Consider the following 14,430-nt stretch of genomic DNA (forward strand, 5'->3'; position numbering starts at 1 on the left):
TATTTCAGAGCAAACAACAAAGCATTGTAGTGCCAGAGCTGTAATAGAGCACTTCCTGTACTTAAAACTCAATTTTACATTCCCCGCAGAAATACACATGGTTTTCAGTGAAATAAATACAGTTTAGCATGTTTGGTATTAATATTGTTGGCTCCTTGCTGTTTGTATGCATTTTTGTGCCAGAATAATTTTATATAAGAAAAATGTGTCTTGAAAGCTTTTGTACAGATGAAATACAATACTTTTTACTTGGAAAACTCCTCCAAAAGGCCTCATGTGGTGTACTGTATACAAATCTGTAATGTAATGGAGTGATTCAAACTGACCCTCACAAAAGGTTTAGCTCCTTGCTATATAACCAGAGAGTACTTTCTGTGGTAGCATTTTCATTTGTAAAGCCAGGATGCCGAAGGAGATAATGCATGGGAAAGAGAAGTACTTCCAGAGTGGCAGACTGAAGCTGAACCAACATGAAAGGATGGCATGGCTGAGGAAGTCAGTGAGGAAAAGGTACCATTTAATCCTGAAGACTGTAGTGATGTTTTTTTGTGCTAGTCCTTCAGTGCTTTCACCACTGAATACAAGTAGGTTTGACGCTAAGAAGTCAGGATAGGGAGCTCAAAAAGCTAAGGTGATAGTTTGTGACAGGTTGATGTTTTGGTTGATTAGGAGGTTGACTTGAGATATACAGGGCAAGACTGATTCTAAACAATCCTTTGTAGTCACCACGTCTGTGTGCCTGATTAGAGGAGGAAAAACTCGCATCTACCCAATATACTAGTATTTGATATGATTGGGGTTTTTTTAGGTGCATCTTGAGTCTGCTTCATGAAGTGTAATGCTAATGGCATACAAAAATGGCAGGTGTAATGAGTCACAAGATAAACGCCAACAAGCCAAGGTCTCAAATGCAGGACTGGATCTTTGGGTGTGCATAGGAATTGACAGCTGGCAGATAAAAGGGCTCAAAGATTTTTTTATTTTTTTTTGATCAGGGTCTACTTCTGCATGTTGCTTCTCCTTCAGGGCTCAGCCAGTCTCTTACATAAGACTGATATCTGAATGAATCTAACATGAGTCCTGTAAGTACAAGGGATTGTGGAGCTCTAATCGTGACTGCATGGTTTCGTGAGAACGCGAGTTGTGTGGTAAAGCACCTGGAGGACTGCAAAATAATGTATAGCTCTAAGGCATGAATATGGAAGTTATACCAACTTCCAATGCCATGAACTAACTACATTCGAAAGAAGCATATGTGTAGTATTTTGGCAGTGGCTGCAAACCACTATTTGCATCGTATGGATGCAGATCATTTCAATAAGTAGTAACTGAGCTCAGTACAATTAATTTGTTCCATTCCCCTATGTGGGCACACCCTGCAACAGCAGCAACTCTTGATTGTAAAATCAGCAGTTCTCTTACTAAATTCTATACACATGGTGCTTTCAGAATTTCTCACATGCTTTTACAAAAAGCTATTCCTCTTGTATTTTTTTCAATGTCACAGAACTTTTGTTTTAGCATGCTTCCTCCTTCTAATAATCTGGTGTATTATAATATATCTTGCCTGTTTATTTTTGAAATCCTTACCTGCCCAAATTTCTGAATTTTCTTCCCATTATCATCTTTGGAAACAAAGCATTTTTACATTGGTCTTTACTGCAAACCAGCATCATTATATTTGTTCAAGATTTGTCAGATTTTTTTTTCTTCCTGTTTTAGAGAGAACATTGCTTTGGAAAGCTGGCATTTTAGGGTGCTTTTTTAGTTTTGAAAAATGTTTTTAAAGTATTTTCTATCGTCTTTAAGTCTATTTCATAACATAGCAAATGTTGAAAGTGGGGAAAAATGATTGTTCTCAATGATCTTTTCCTGTATTCCTCTAACAGTATCTGTAGATAGTTACTTGGCAATGTGATAATAGCTTGTGTAGGTGTGCCAAGATAGGTTTAAATGAGTCCTGCTCAGACACCAGTAGAAATTTAGCTGTAATAGTAGAGGCTGTGGAAACCCACTAGTGGCTCTCAGTAAACATGCAGCAATGAATCCAGAGTTACTATAGCTATGCTGCTAATATTTTAACTGGTTTATTGGTTTCCAGTTTGGACAGAAGTTTGAGCTGCAGGCACACTTGCGGGCTGCAGACAGATGTATCCTGAGTCAAATGAGCACCTCATCAGCATTAGCAGGCCAAAGTAGAAGGCGCATGGTATCTGTGATGTCATTTTCTCACAATGTTGGGATCACAGAGGGTTGAGTCTGAAAACTTTATCTACTTTAATGGTCCTGCAGGTATCATCCTTAATACAAAATTGCAGAATTTGTCTAATAGATGGATACAACAATTTATGCATTTTTAGGTAGAGCCAAAATTACAGACAGGTTTGGAAGCAACAAGGCTTGTTTGCCTCCACGTTAGCCTAACAGAAAAATCTGCAGAAATATCATAAATGTGTGCAACTTTCTGGGGCCTTATTTGTAGATAAAAGTACTATGTTTAGTTTACCTTGTAGTTGAAGTCATCCTCAAGCTGTCTACCCCTATGCATATAAAAAAAAAATCCCCTCAAGGGGGCACTATTGATTTATGCACAATATAGAGTAGGTGCAGTTCCAGCTGGATTTTCCTTTGTAAGCTTAAGGAGCTCCTAGAACCACTTTCAAGTCACAGTTAAAATGTGTTACGTAAGGTACAAGATCTTCAAGTCTACAATTCTTGTATAAAGTGAATCAAGTTATATAATGTCTACGGCCACTATTTTGACTTTCACTTAAAATAGGATCACATTAGGAATGGAGGTTTATTATTTAGAAATTTGGTATTTACTTATCTGTTTCATTGTTTTTCTTATTCCTTCTGCAGCTACTATTTCTTGGTGTAAAAGGAGGGGGAAATCAACTGTCACTATACATGACACTGGATTTTCTGCTGTTACAGACTAGGATACAGAAATTGAGCAGACCCATAGCAACAGTGAAAAATGTGATATTTATGGGAAGAATTTATTTGGTAATTTAGAGGAAGCTTCCTGTTTGTTGTCCGTTTCCCATGATAATTGAACTGCAATTTATTTCTAAATTGCTATGCTATTAAGCTTCTTTTACTACCTCTTAAACAGCTGGATTTCTCTTTGTTATCATTGTTGTTAAGCACTGGGATAAGTATTAGGTCTTCAAAGAGCAGACATATAAATATGATATTATCTATCATAACAATGCCATCACAAATCAGCCCAAGAGAAATTGGCAGTAAGGAAAGAAAACTGCATTTAAACATCGCTTTTACTTTTTTATCCTTGTCTTGCTGCAAGAGCATTTAGCAGGTAAAACCAAACTGCGCCTTGGGCCCTTGAGTGAGAAATTCCTTCGAAGAAACAAGCCTTGTATTCTTCACAAGAAGGATTAGCAGTTCCTAAATGCCTGACTAATTTCTTAAACACAGTCCATGTTGCTGTAAAGGAAACTAAAGTACTTCTAATACTTCACTGTTACATGTTTCCACTTACCGCTTCTGTCTTGTCTTGATGCAGTTAAAAGGAAGAACTAGATGGAGCAAAAGATCTGAGCTCAGAGCAGAACCACTATGAAGTCAAGTCAATCTGAATCATTTGTAAGATGTATATCCACTCAGTGTAGAAGGATCAGCTCTGAAATGTTAAAAAAAGCCTCACAAGCAGGAGGTGTGTCAATCATCTTTTTAATGGAACTATGGATGAATTGCATAAAGTATTAAGGGTTCAGATGCTGATAATTTGAGTCAGAGGTTACTTGTTGGCTATTTCTACTATTGGTACCTGTGCTCTCTGCAACAGCTTCTGCTTTTCTGCCAGCTGCTATCTGTTCTGCTGTGCTCTATGTGTATCACCCTAGGATGAAAGCATCAGCTCCAGCAGAGATCTCATTGGAGCCAGAAGACCTCTTGATACTTTGAGATAATGATTATTATTAGTGCCAACACCCCTTTTGGGTGACTGTCAGCCTAAACTATAGCACAAAATTGGCTATCCTCATTTGTTAATTAATGTTGTTTGTAAAGTACTCCTCTGAGGGAGAGGGAATAAATGTTACCATTAAGGACTTAAATAGGCTTTCAGATGAAATACCATAACCAGCTGCAGGTCAGCAACAAACCATTCTTTGTTAAGGTGTTTTCCTTTTACAGAGATACAGACTTAACAAGCTGAATAATCTCATCTTTTTAAGGTAGACTGTTAAGGTGGACCACTTTTATGATCAAAAATATCCTGTAGGTCATAGTAGCAGAAAGGAATAAATTTTGAGCTATTCATTATTTTAGTATAGCATTTTCTGAAAAAAAAAAAAAAAACCCCAACTGTGAAAAGGGCTATAATATTCTCCTACTTACAGTTAATATTTTATGCATTTTTTGACCTGTTACTAATTTTTAAAAGTCATAATCTTAAACAAAAAATAAACGCTTTCTGGCCCACACAAGAATTATCAAGCTGGAATCAATACCAATATACACAGATATCAGAATTCTAATCTTACCCAGGTTATTAAGCAAATCAAATACTTTTGGCAGATTGCTTATTAATATAAGCATTAAAAAATAAGTAGTGTATGAAATTGCTTCATAATAGATTAAAGAAGGAAAAAAAAAACCCTGACATCTCAGTTTAAGCCTGAAATTGCAGGAAAAAATTACACTTTTGCCAAACCATCCTTTGCCCTTTAAGCCACCAGCACACTATGCTATACCCTTAACAAAATTTTTGAGATCATCTAAGTTACAGAGCAGTATGTAAAAATCATAAAGAACTTCAGTATTGTAAGACCACCTTAGGAAACAAGATAGCATTTACAGGTATATAAAGCTGGCTAGAAGAATCCCAAGGAAGATATTTAGAGACTGGAAGGGAATACACAGGAAACAGCTGTTGATACAACAGTGGTTCAGAAAAGCCTAAACAAAATCACCAAATGTATCACCGTAGGTTTTAGCAGAAGAAAAATTAGCTGTCATAGAAAAATCCTTGAGTAAAAATTTTAAAAATGGGGTAGATTTACCCCATGGCAACATAAAAATATCAGAAAATAAGAGAAAGGGAAATAGCTAAGAAATTCAGATTTGTTAACATGTGATAGTGGTCACTATTTTAATTGCTTTTACTTAACATCATTTTTCCATTTAGTATAATGGTAGCTATCACACTGATTGTATACATAATAGGAACCTTGGAGTTCCTTCTCAAGATTACTTCTAATAGACTATAGAAAATAACCTAGGTATTGTTATTACACACCATTAGCTCATTCAGTAGATGTGATAGAAGTGAAGATGATGTGAATGTGCCAGTAATTGTGTACTACTGAAAACGGCCCTAGCGTTTACTGTGATTCACTAAACCTGCTCTGAATCGATGCTTTGGAATTTTGAGGTGCCTTTACAAACCTTTATGGCATATTTTCCAGAGATGAACGGGAGTAGGTAAGAATTCCAATTTTGTGGTCATCTCCAGTTAAATTGAATTCACAATTAAACTGGTATCACAGTGAATTGAACCATCTGGACACAAGCAAACAAAGGGATCTTACAATTAACAGTGGCCTCTGAAAGAGGTGTGAATGAATAGGCTGTTTCCAGTTTTAGGTGGCTCATGATCCACGGTCTTTCAAGAAGCTTAATCAGGAATGCTATCTAGTAAGTGTGATTACCATTTTTTATTCAGCATTGGTTATTTTTTTCCTTGACCTTTAGTTTTTCTATTAATTAGTTCAAATGTTTTAATATCAGTCTTTTTAATGCAATGATGTAAAAGAATAAGTTGCATTTTCTTGCTCTACAAGCTTGTTGAAGGATTTTCCCAAAGGCAAAACAGGGATTTTGTAGAAGCTTTTAATTGTTTCACTAGTATTTCATAGAGAGAAAAGCTGGTTTTAGACATAAATAATTTGACAAATAACCAGGGGGAAAATCAGACAAGAAAATGAATAGATAATCCTGAGGGAGCTCAGAAGAACAGAGATTTGAACAGAAATGATTCTACTACCATTATATTCTTAGTGCTGTGTATTTTTCATTCTTCTTGTGGGCATAACTAAGTTCATGTACACAAACTGAAATCTCAAACACAGAAATGTACTCCATTCAGTTCATTATTTACTGCCCTTGGGAAGATCCTAAACACCATCTCCAGCTGGTAAGGAATGCCTCTCTAATGAGACATGCTAACATCAAAGGTGATCCAGGGCTCTATGTGAAATGGAAGCTACTAACCTCTGCTGAGCTGATAAATATGGGTTTCATGCCAGCATTGCCCAAGCTACTGGGGTCAAGTGACATCAAGATTGCAAAAATGCAGATGCAAGTAGGGAGGTACCAGCAAGAGTCTGTGGCAAAGGATAGGGAGGCAATTACCAGTAACGTGGTATGGTGTGAAGCAAAGCAAACTTAATTTCATAGTAAAGCGAAACTGAGGCAACTGGAGTTTGAAGAGGTAAGCAAGTCTTTCACAGGGGATACAAAACCTCTTCTGTTTTGTTAAGCTGAATGATGAGAGTGCTTTTACTAAAGGAAAATGCTAGAGAAGAAAATAGACTCAACATTTCTGTACATTAGGGATCCAAGATGGCATAGCGCTGTTAATACAATTAGTGTCTTGCTTTTCTAGCCACCTGTCTGCATATACAGGTCTAGCTGTAATTGCTAACAATTAGCAGATGGGGTTGCACTTTGTGTCAGAGGAAATGCATAGCATGCCCTATAATTCATCTTTCTAACCCAGTTCATAAGAAATGCTACTTAACTGGCAGGAACTTGTTTGACAGACGGCATGTCAGCAAGAGGTTTTGCTCAGTCTCACTCCACTGGCCACAACAGAAGTTAGTACCAAAGCTATTGTCCTAAATAACTGCTGTTCTTGCTGTAAAGTTTAAGGCTTGCTTTTTAGAAAAAAACCCAATCTATTTTCCTTGTATGCAGCAAATAACAAAGGGAAGTTCACAGACTACATTAGTAGACAGTCAGGTATTTAGCAGATGAAAGCGGGAAACAGATAAATGTTTTATTGGCTAAGCAGGAAAAGATCTGAATTAATTTAATACTAAGTTCAAATGAATTTTTTGTAAGGCAGTATTTGTCTGACATTCTCTTAGGAGTCTACGCCTATGGAAATGTTTAGGAATGGCTATTAAATTTAAAAATCAAGATAGATACGTTGCCATTTATTTTTGATCGCATCAGCTGACTTACCACAGTAACATCCTTCCTGCCAGTCCAACTGATTGAAAAGGAACAAAAAAACTGAAAGCACCTCCCTCTTCAGATGAATAGCAGTATTAAATATAATACTCTCACCAACTGTTTCACAGTTTAAGTACCAATGCAGTTCAAGTAAATTAAGACTCAATGGGATAAAATATGTTGTCTGATGTGCAATTCAGTGATATAGTAGGAGTTAAAATCTGGCTCACTGTTGTAGTTCTGCTCCTGTCAATATACTGCATTGACTCCTCTTGAGTTTAAGATGTATTTTAAAAAAACATAGTTAAGTACTTAAAGTTAGAACTTATAATCAAGCCATTGCTTATTTTTAATAACAAAAATTATTATTGGAAGTCACAGCTAGATTTGTGTGAACCTGCTAGATTGTACTTTTAATTGTAATTCAGTTGAAAAATATGGATTTGATATCCACATGGCTAAAAAGGAATCAGATTGATGTGGATATGTTAGCTAGGCATGGCTGCAAATGGTAAATACCTGTTCTTGCAACTAGTGTTCTGCCTGACAGGAAATGCTGATGTGTTTGCATCGATGCTGATGCAGAGAACTGCTCTGGATCACAGATATCCATACAAGATATTTCTTGTCTGCATCTCTATACTTATTTCTTGCTACTTGGTATAATTAGACATAAACTGTAAAATGTCTGGGGTCTATTAAAAAAACCTTAAATGGACAACAGCCACTTTCCCCAAGCCCCTACTGTTTTGTTCACAATTTTTCACTCAAAATATTCTCTAACTGAGGTTACTTACAGTTCTTGCTCGGAAAGTTCCCGTCAAGTTGATGGGGAATTTTGGTCACATCAGAGCAGGCGCAGTAGCAGGGAAGAAACCAAGAATTTTTGTGGAATTTCCACTTCATTATTCATGTTACAGAGGGACTTCCCCTTCTTTCCACTCCTGTGGAACAAAAAAACTTAGTCTGCTGTATTTGTGGGACCTTTGGGAAATCCTAGGCATACTTAAAAAGACTCAAACTCTAAGTGCCCTTACTCTTCCCTTTATTGCCCCATCTATTCCTATAGCTTTGGTTTGATAGGGAAACAGGTTTCTCTGGGAGCAAACTTGGGACAAGGAAGATGACTGTCCTTGTCATTAGCTTGCAGTTTTCACTAGCCACCGTCCTGTCAAGTCAGCCCATATTCAGAAAATTCTACGTTTGATTGCATTGTCGTAACCCTGCTGTGGATCCCAAGCATCCACACTTAGTTCCTCTTTTGCCCTCTTCTGAAGTGTCATCAGGCCAGGCAAAGGCCTAGCAACCTGGCAGTGCAGATCAGCAGGCAAAAACAGCACCAAGAGCTTTCTCTGCTACCTCTTTCCTTTGCTTATGTTGCAGAGGAAGAGAAAACCACTGTCTCTTACATCAGCTAAAGATGGGTAGATTGTTTATACTTTCCTCCCAAAACAGTCCCTCCCTTGTCTCACTGTGAGCAGGGCTGACCAGAAATCTTCGACAAACTCTGAGGTAAGTGGGGCCGTACACAGTTACGCTTTCCTGCTGTCTGCAGACTTAAGGCATCACTTTGTGTTCTAGTCATTCTTTTTCAATTTTTAGTTTGCAACAGGCTTAGGAAAGTATATTATGAGGAAAAACAAGTTAAAGTGAGATCAGGAAGGAATTCTTTAATTTGCAGATCTGGGGTCTAGGCACATATTGTTCATAATTTCTGTGTCTTCTATGTAGAATCTTTGTGGTACCAAAAGAGACGCAACAGAAATGAGATGAGGATGCTTTGCACATAGAAGAACAAATATTACACTTCAAATAACAAGGTTAATCTCTAAATCTGTTCTTTCAGAAGTAGTAGGCCACACACTGTATTAAATACTGACAGGTCTGTTCTAGACAATAGAGATGTGAAAGAACAAGACTGTTCTCTGCACATTCAGCCTTAAGCTGGAGGAAGGGAGATTTAAATTAGATACTAGGAAGAAATTCTTCCATGTGAGAGTGGTGAGGCACTGGCACAGGTTGCCCAGAGAAGCTGTGGATGCCCCATCCCTGGAAGTGTTCAAGGCCAGGTTGGATGGGGCTTTGGGCAACCTGGGCTAGTGGAGAGTGTCCCTGCCCATGGCAGGGGGCTGGAACTATATGGGCTTTAAGGTCCCTTCCCACCCAGGCCAATGTATTTATTTTTTTTCCAAATTATAAAAAGGATATTTTTTTTAGTTCCAAAATATTCCTGAATACACATATTCCTAGTATAGTTAAAACTAGTAAAACTTAAGTTTAATAACAATGTTTCTGCATTTTATTGTTTCAAAGTAAAAAAAAAAAAATAATTCAAACTATCTTTTCAGTTCTGTTATAGGCAAAATAGAGTATTTTACTTCCCAAGGACAAGATAGAGATGTAATTTCAAATTGAATCACACCATTTAGGAGAGCTGCATATACACTAAGGAAATCTGAAAACTAGGAGTGATCTTTAGGTGTACAGTGCTGGGATTATGAGAGGAGGAGCAAAGATGGGTTCTTACCATCTAGGATGGCGCACTAGTTTGGTAATTGAGGTGGTACTGGTCTAAGCATACACGTCACTAGACACCTGAATCCAGATGTTCCACCTTGGGGGCAAAGGAGTAGAGGGAGGAGGATTTCAGTCAGCTCACACTGAGACATGAGCAATCACCTGCTAGCAGCCTTCTCTGTTTCTGGGTCAGTTCACTCAGGTTGCCAACTTCCTCAGCTGGTACTGAACTGTAGTAACAAAGTTCCTGGATTTACCACTGTAAGTGTAGTCATCAACTTGTTTTTAGGAGTTTTTCCAGGTAAAAAGTGCTAAAACAACGCAGCCAAATATATCACAAGCTACAGGTTATAGTGGTGTTGCCTTGCCGCTTGAAGTAGAGCTGTGTTTCTTAGAGCTTTACTTCAGTAAAGCTCTGTTTCTTAGATCACTACTCCTGACAGCTATACTAAAAATGGAAGCCTTCCATATTAAGTTTGGGATCAGAAAAACTACTCAAAAGACAAAAATTTCTTTATTTTTAATTCATTTTGAGGGATGTCTGTCAAACAAGGGCTCAGCAACTAAAGGTAGACAGCTTCCTGTCCTATGGCAAGTCATCTCACCTCTTTTAGATGGCTGCCTTTTAAATTAATAGTTTACATAGCTCTGCAGCTGAGAACAAGCAAGTGAGCTGGTCCAGGAGAGCCACAACTGGTCAAGCCTGGCTACACCAGGAGGTCCCAACAATGTCCCTACCATGTATGGGTATCCTGCCAGTACCCACGATGAGTGCTAAAGGCAACTGAACAATCTCTAGCTTGTCCAATTTCTAGCTATTACTCCATTGTAAATAGCTACCCCTTCAGCAATTTGTTCTGATTGATGTCTGTGTATACCTGAAAATGAGGTAAATGTTCTTACGCTTGGTTTGACAAGGTGTAAGCTACAGAAACTACTGAGCTTCCTCACGTGTTTTGAGGGCTCTTAGTCTAAAAAACCCAACCAACCAAAACTCCCCACCAAAACAAAAACAAAACTCATATAACTGTTTCTGGATATCTTTGCTGAAATTTTCTCTTATACTAATCTCCAGTTCTAATAAGGAACTGTAAATCATCTGAGATAAAACATCTTACACTGTATTTCATAAAGATATGATATAGCATTTCTCTAAAAAAATAATAGTCCTTCTGCAGGAACAGTGACCAACAGCAATGCTGAGAATACATGCAAACTGGTTGGTGTGGATGAAAAGTAAAAACATCTAAAACTGTTTAATGAAATCTTTATCTTAATGTTATGAAATCTCAGTGTAAAATATTTTTCAGGACCTCATGAGCCAGCTGGTGTTAGTAACATGTGACTACTACATGGGCTATCAACTTCTACTAGCCCATCTCTAATTTCTAGAAATTGCTTTATGCCAAAGTCATTACTGCCTAATTAGAGCCCACAAGAAACAAACTGATGAGCCAGGGAAGTTCCATAGTATTGCATGCACAATTGCATATTATATACTGTTGCCAGATACAGGGAGCTTAGCAGTTGGTTAGTCAGGCTTTTACAAAAATGCTTTTGTAGTTGTCTTTAAGGGCTAGTAGTTTATTGGCAGTTATTTCACCCATGGATCACCAGATTCTTATTCAGATCCAAGACTGCAGATTTTTCTCTTGCTCTTCGTCATTTCTTTTGTTTCACAGAACTGAGTTCACTCTAAATATCTGGTTTGGGAAGGAAAGACCTGATTTTTGCTGAAGATGTGTAATTGTGAGAATCAAAACAAAAGTCATTTAACTATGCAACTTTGTATTCCAGGGATTATTCTTTTTTAAACAAATTACATATTAATATTCCAAGGTCCATAATTTATTTTTCTAATTTTTTTACGTAGACATTCTCTTCACTGTCACATATGGGGAAAGGTCATGATTGTAATATTTTTTCTAATCTTGGACTATTAGGACAAATACTATGTTCAATATTTGGGTTAAAAAAACCTAATCTGTTTAGCTGTTACTGTGATGTTTTTCAAAAGGACTTATTTTTAGTCACTTTTACTGTGCTGTTTTGTGGTGGGTTTTTTTTAGTCTGTGCGTAAAAACTAAAGGTATTTGGAAAAACGCTGCTGCAATTTAATTTATACTACATGGAAGAGAAGCTGGATTTAGTTTGAGATTTTGTAAAATGCTTTGTCAATAAACTACATAATCTATTAAGCAGATACGGTCCCGTACGTTAATACAGTATTTGAGATTTGAAACACAAGTGGCTAGATAGCTTAAGGACAATAGCTTAGGCAAGCAAATTGCTTGTCATCACTTGCTTTTCTGTAACCAGGTCGCCCCCCTCCCTGCGCTCCTCTTTTCCCGGTAAATCTCTCTAGAAAGCTGGATTTTGTGTTAACGTGGGTGTGTCTGGATTTCACCTCCTTAGGAGACAACCTCTCCTCCTTCCCTCTCCCCTCAAAGGCAGAAGCGTGTGCTTGGGGTGCGGATCGTGCGATTAATCCCCCATTATTCTCTTCAAGGGCGTTAGCGACTCCCCTTCCCCCACCCCCCCCTTTCTTCCCCCACGACGACTTTTTCCTCACGGGCACCTTTTTCCCCAAAGGGCAATCGAAGAGCATCTCCCTCCCGCACCCCTGGACTGGGAGGGCAGACCTGCGTGTGCCAGGCCCCCGCCGCTTCTCCTCCTCCTGCGGGGCAGCGGCCGCTCGCCCTCCCGCCTCAAATCGCCTCAGTCGCCCCCCTCACGCGGCGCGGCCGTTGGGCGCGCGCACCCCGCCGCAGCACCCGTAAGCGCGCCGTGGCCGTGCGCGCGCCGGGCACGAGTCCTGCAGCGGTTCTTTTCCCCCCTCGGCCCCGCCCCTTTCTAATTGCGCCGCCATCCCCGGGGGGGGGGGGGGAGGAAGGGACCCGAGCTGGCGGAGGGATAACTACCGGCTTCCGCACACAGAGGGGAGCGGAGGGATCCATACGCTGGAACCGCCCGTCAGGGAGGGAGGGAGGGGGAGAGTGATGCGGCGCGGCGGGGCTGGCTGAGGCGAGGTGGCCGTTATTTGGAAGAAGGGGGTGGGAGAAGCAGAGCTGGTGCCGCGGGAGCCTGCGGCGTGGGGTGGTGGCAGAGCGGCAGGCCAACAGCTGGAGCCGGGCGTTAGGGCTGGGCAGGGGAGCGAGGGGCTCCGGGAGTGGGGGGCGGCAAGGCGGCGGGGGGGTGGGGGGCTGAGGAGAGGGCTGAGGGGAGCGGCCAGCGCGGGGGAAGGGCGAGGTTGTGGGGCGAGGCGGCGTGTGCCGGTCCTGTCCCTATGTTGCTGTTGCGTCTTAGTTTAGTGGAAAAGGGAAGGGGTTAGAAAAGGGAACTGATTTAAAATAGCTTCTCATCCCAGTTGGGGGGCTGGTTCCCTCTCTGTGGGCTGCCTGTGCCATTGCGGAGGGGGCAGAGGGGGGATTCTCTTGTGTGCAGAAGCAGCTTGGGTGGCTTAGCTGTGAGTGGGGGTGGGGGTCTCTGCCCCTCTTTGACTCCCCTTGTCTGGATTTTTTTTTTTTTTTTTTTTTGTGGAGAAGGGGCAGGATGAGCCTGCAGAGTTTTACTGGTATTTCTCCTTCCTTTCTGAGGAGCTGCTCCTGCTGAAGCAGATTTTTTCCTTCCTTTTTTTTTTTTGTCTGATGCAGAATCCCAGTAGCTAGGCAGCCTCCCTCTTTTCTTTCCTTCCTTCCTTCCTTCTACCCCTTCGGTATGTAGGAAGGGAGAGACATCAATGGCAAGGCTGAAATACGCGTAGATGGACTTTCAAATGCATTTTTTCTTGAAAGAGGAAGGTAAATCCCAGTTGCCAGTGCACTGACTTTTTTGTTGCTGTTGCACTGCTTGGTAAAAATGGGGTTCGCTTACTCCAGCTAAATCCTCAGAGCATTTCAGAGTTGCTACAGAGAAGGACTTACCATAATTTTTGCATCAGAGGAGCTACATTGATGTTAACCGTTTTTTTGTAAAATGGAGAGCGAAATATTCACACCCCTTTTGGAGCAGTTCATGTCTAGCCCTCTTGTCACCTGGGTAAGCATTCATTTTTCCTCACACATTATTCATTTATTTGCTCATTGTTTGAAGGTAAATGCCTTGCGGCAGAGAATAAGGTGGAGTTAGTGTCACGGTGGTGATGATTATGTTTTAGGTTAAGACATTTGGACCGTTAGCTGGAGGAAATGGGACCAACCTGGAAGAATATGTGGCGCTAGTGGATGGCGTGTTTCTGAACGAAGTCATGCTGCAAATGTAAGTGTGTGCAAGTTGTGCCTTGGTTTTATTTTATGCTGTGGTCTTGGTTCTCTTGTATGCTTTGCTTTCATAAGAAAGCTCTTTTTTTGCTCCATATTGACCTTGGTAAATTTCTTTGTTTTATTCTTGAAGTAGTCATGCGGTCAGTTAAGAGGAGACTTTGGAGTGTAGCAGATACTCCTTACGGTTTAATGTCCAAGTGATATATTTGCAGGATGTGTAGTGTAATACAGGCTGAATCATGTATAGAACTTACTGGAAAATTGGATGACTGTAAATAGCTTCCTAGATTTCCACTGAGAAGCATAAAGGTTCATTTTACTGTAAGTCCCGCTCATAAACAAAATTTTGAGTAAATTTGCTTGGCTAATAAGATTCTAATACATATCTTAGTTTACGTGACATACAACTTAAGGATCATATGTGAATCACATAATGTTGTTTACT

At 39.9% G+C, this 14,430-nt stretch overlaps 1 protein-coding gene and 1 long non-coding RNA gene across 10 annotated transcripts in view; one reads left to right on the plus strand and one right to left on the minus strand.

The window, feature by feature from the left end:
• Nucleotides 1-8,009: 8,009 nt before the first annotated feature.
• On the minus strand, nt 8,010-12,479 carry LOC142601348 (uncharacterized). The gene is made up of 3 exons (XR_012834950.1): nt 12,366-12,479; nt 9,734-9,820; nt 8,010-8,150 (listed from the first exon to the last, which is right to left on the minus strand). It is a non-coding gene; the product is annotated as an uncharacterized LOC142601348 (long non-coding RNA).
• Nucleotides 12,480-12,740: 261 nt separating this feature from the next.
• CCDC88A (coiled-coil domain containing 88A) overlaps nt 12,741-14,430 on the plus strand; it is a 76,592-nt gene continuing 74,902 nt past the window's right edge. For all 9 annotated transcript variants that reach the window (XM_075749881.1, XM_075749882.1, XM_075749884.1 and 6 more), the window contains exons 1-2: nt 12,741-13,761; nt 13,880-13,980. In XM_075749881.1, coding sequence (XP_075605996.1) covers nt 13,699-13,761; nt 13,880-13,980 — 164 coding nt within the window. In that variant the 5' untranslated portion in view covers nt 12,741-13,698. The remainder of the gene's footprint in view (nt 13,762-13,879; nt 13,981-14,430) is intronic.

This window comes from Balearica regulorum, chromosome 3 (genome assembly GCF_011004875.1).
Source record: "Balearica regulorum gibbericeps isolate bBalReg1 chromosome 3, bBalReg1.pri, whole genome shotgun sequence".
Classification (NCBI taxonomy): domain Eukaryota; kingdom Metazoa; phylum Chordata; class Aves; order Gruiformes; family Gruidae; genus Balearica; species Balearica regulorum.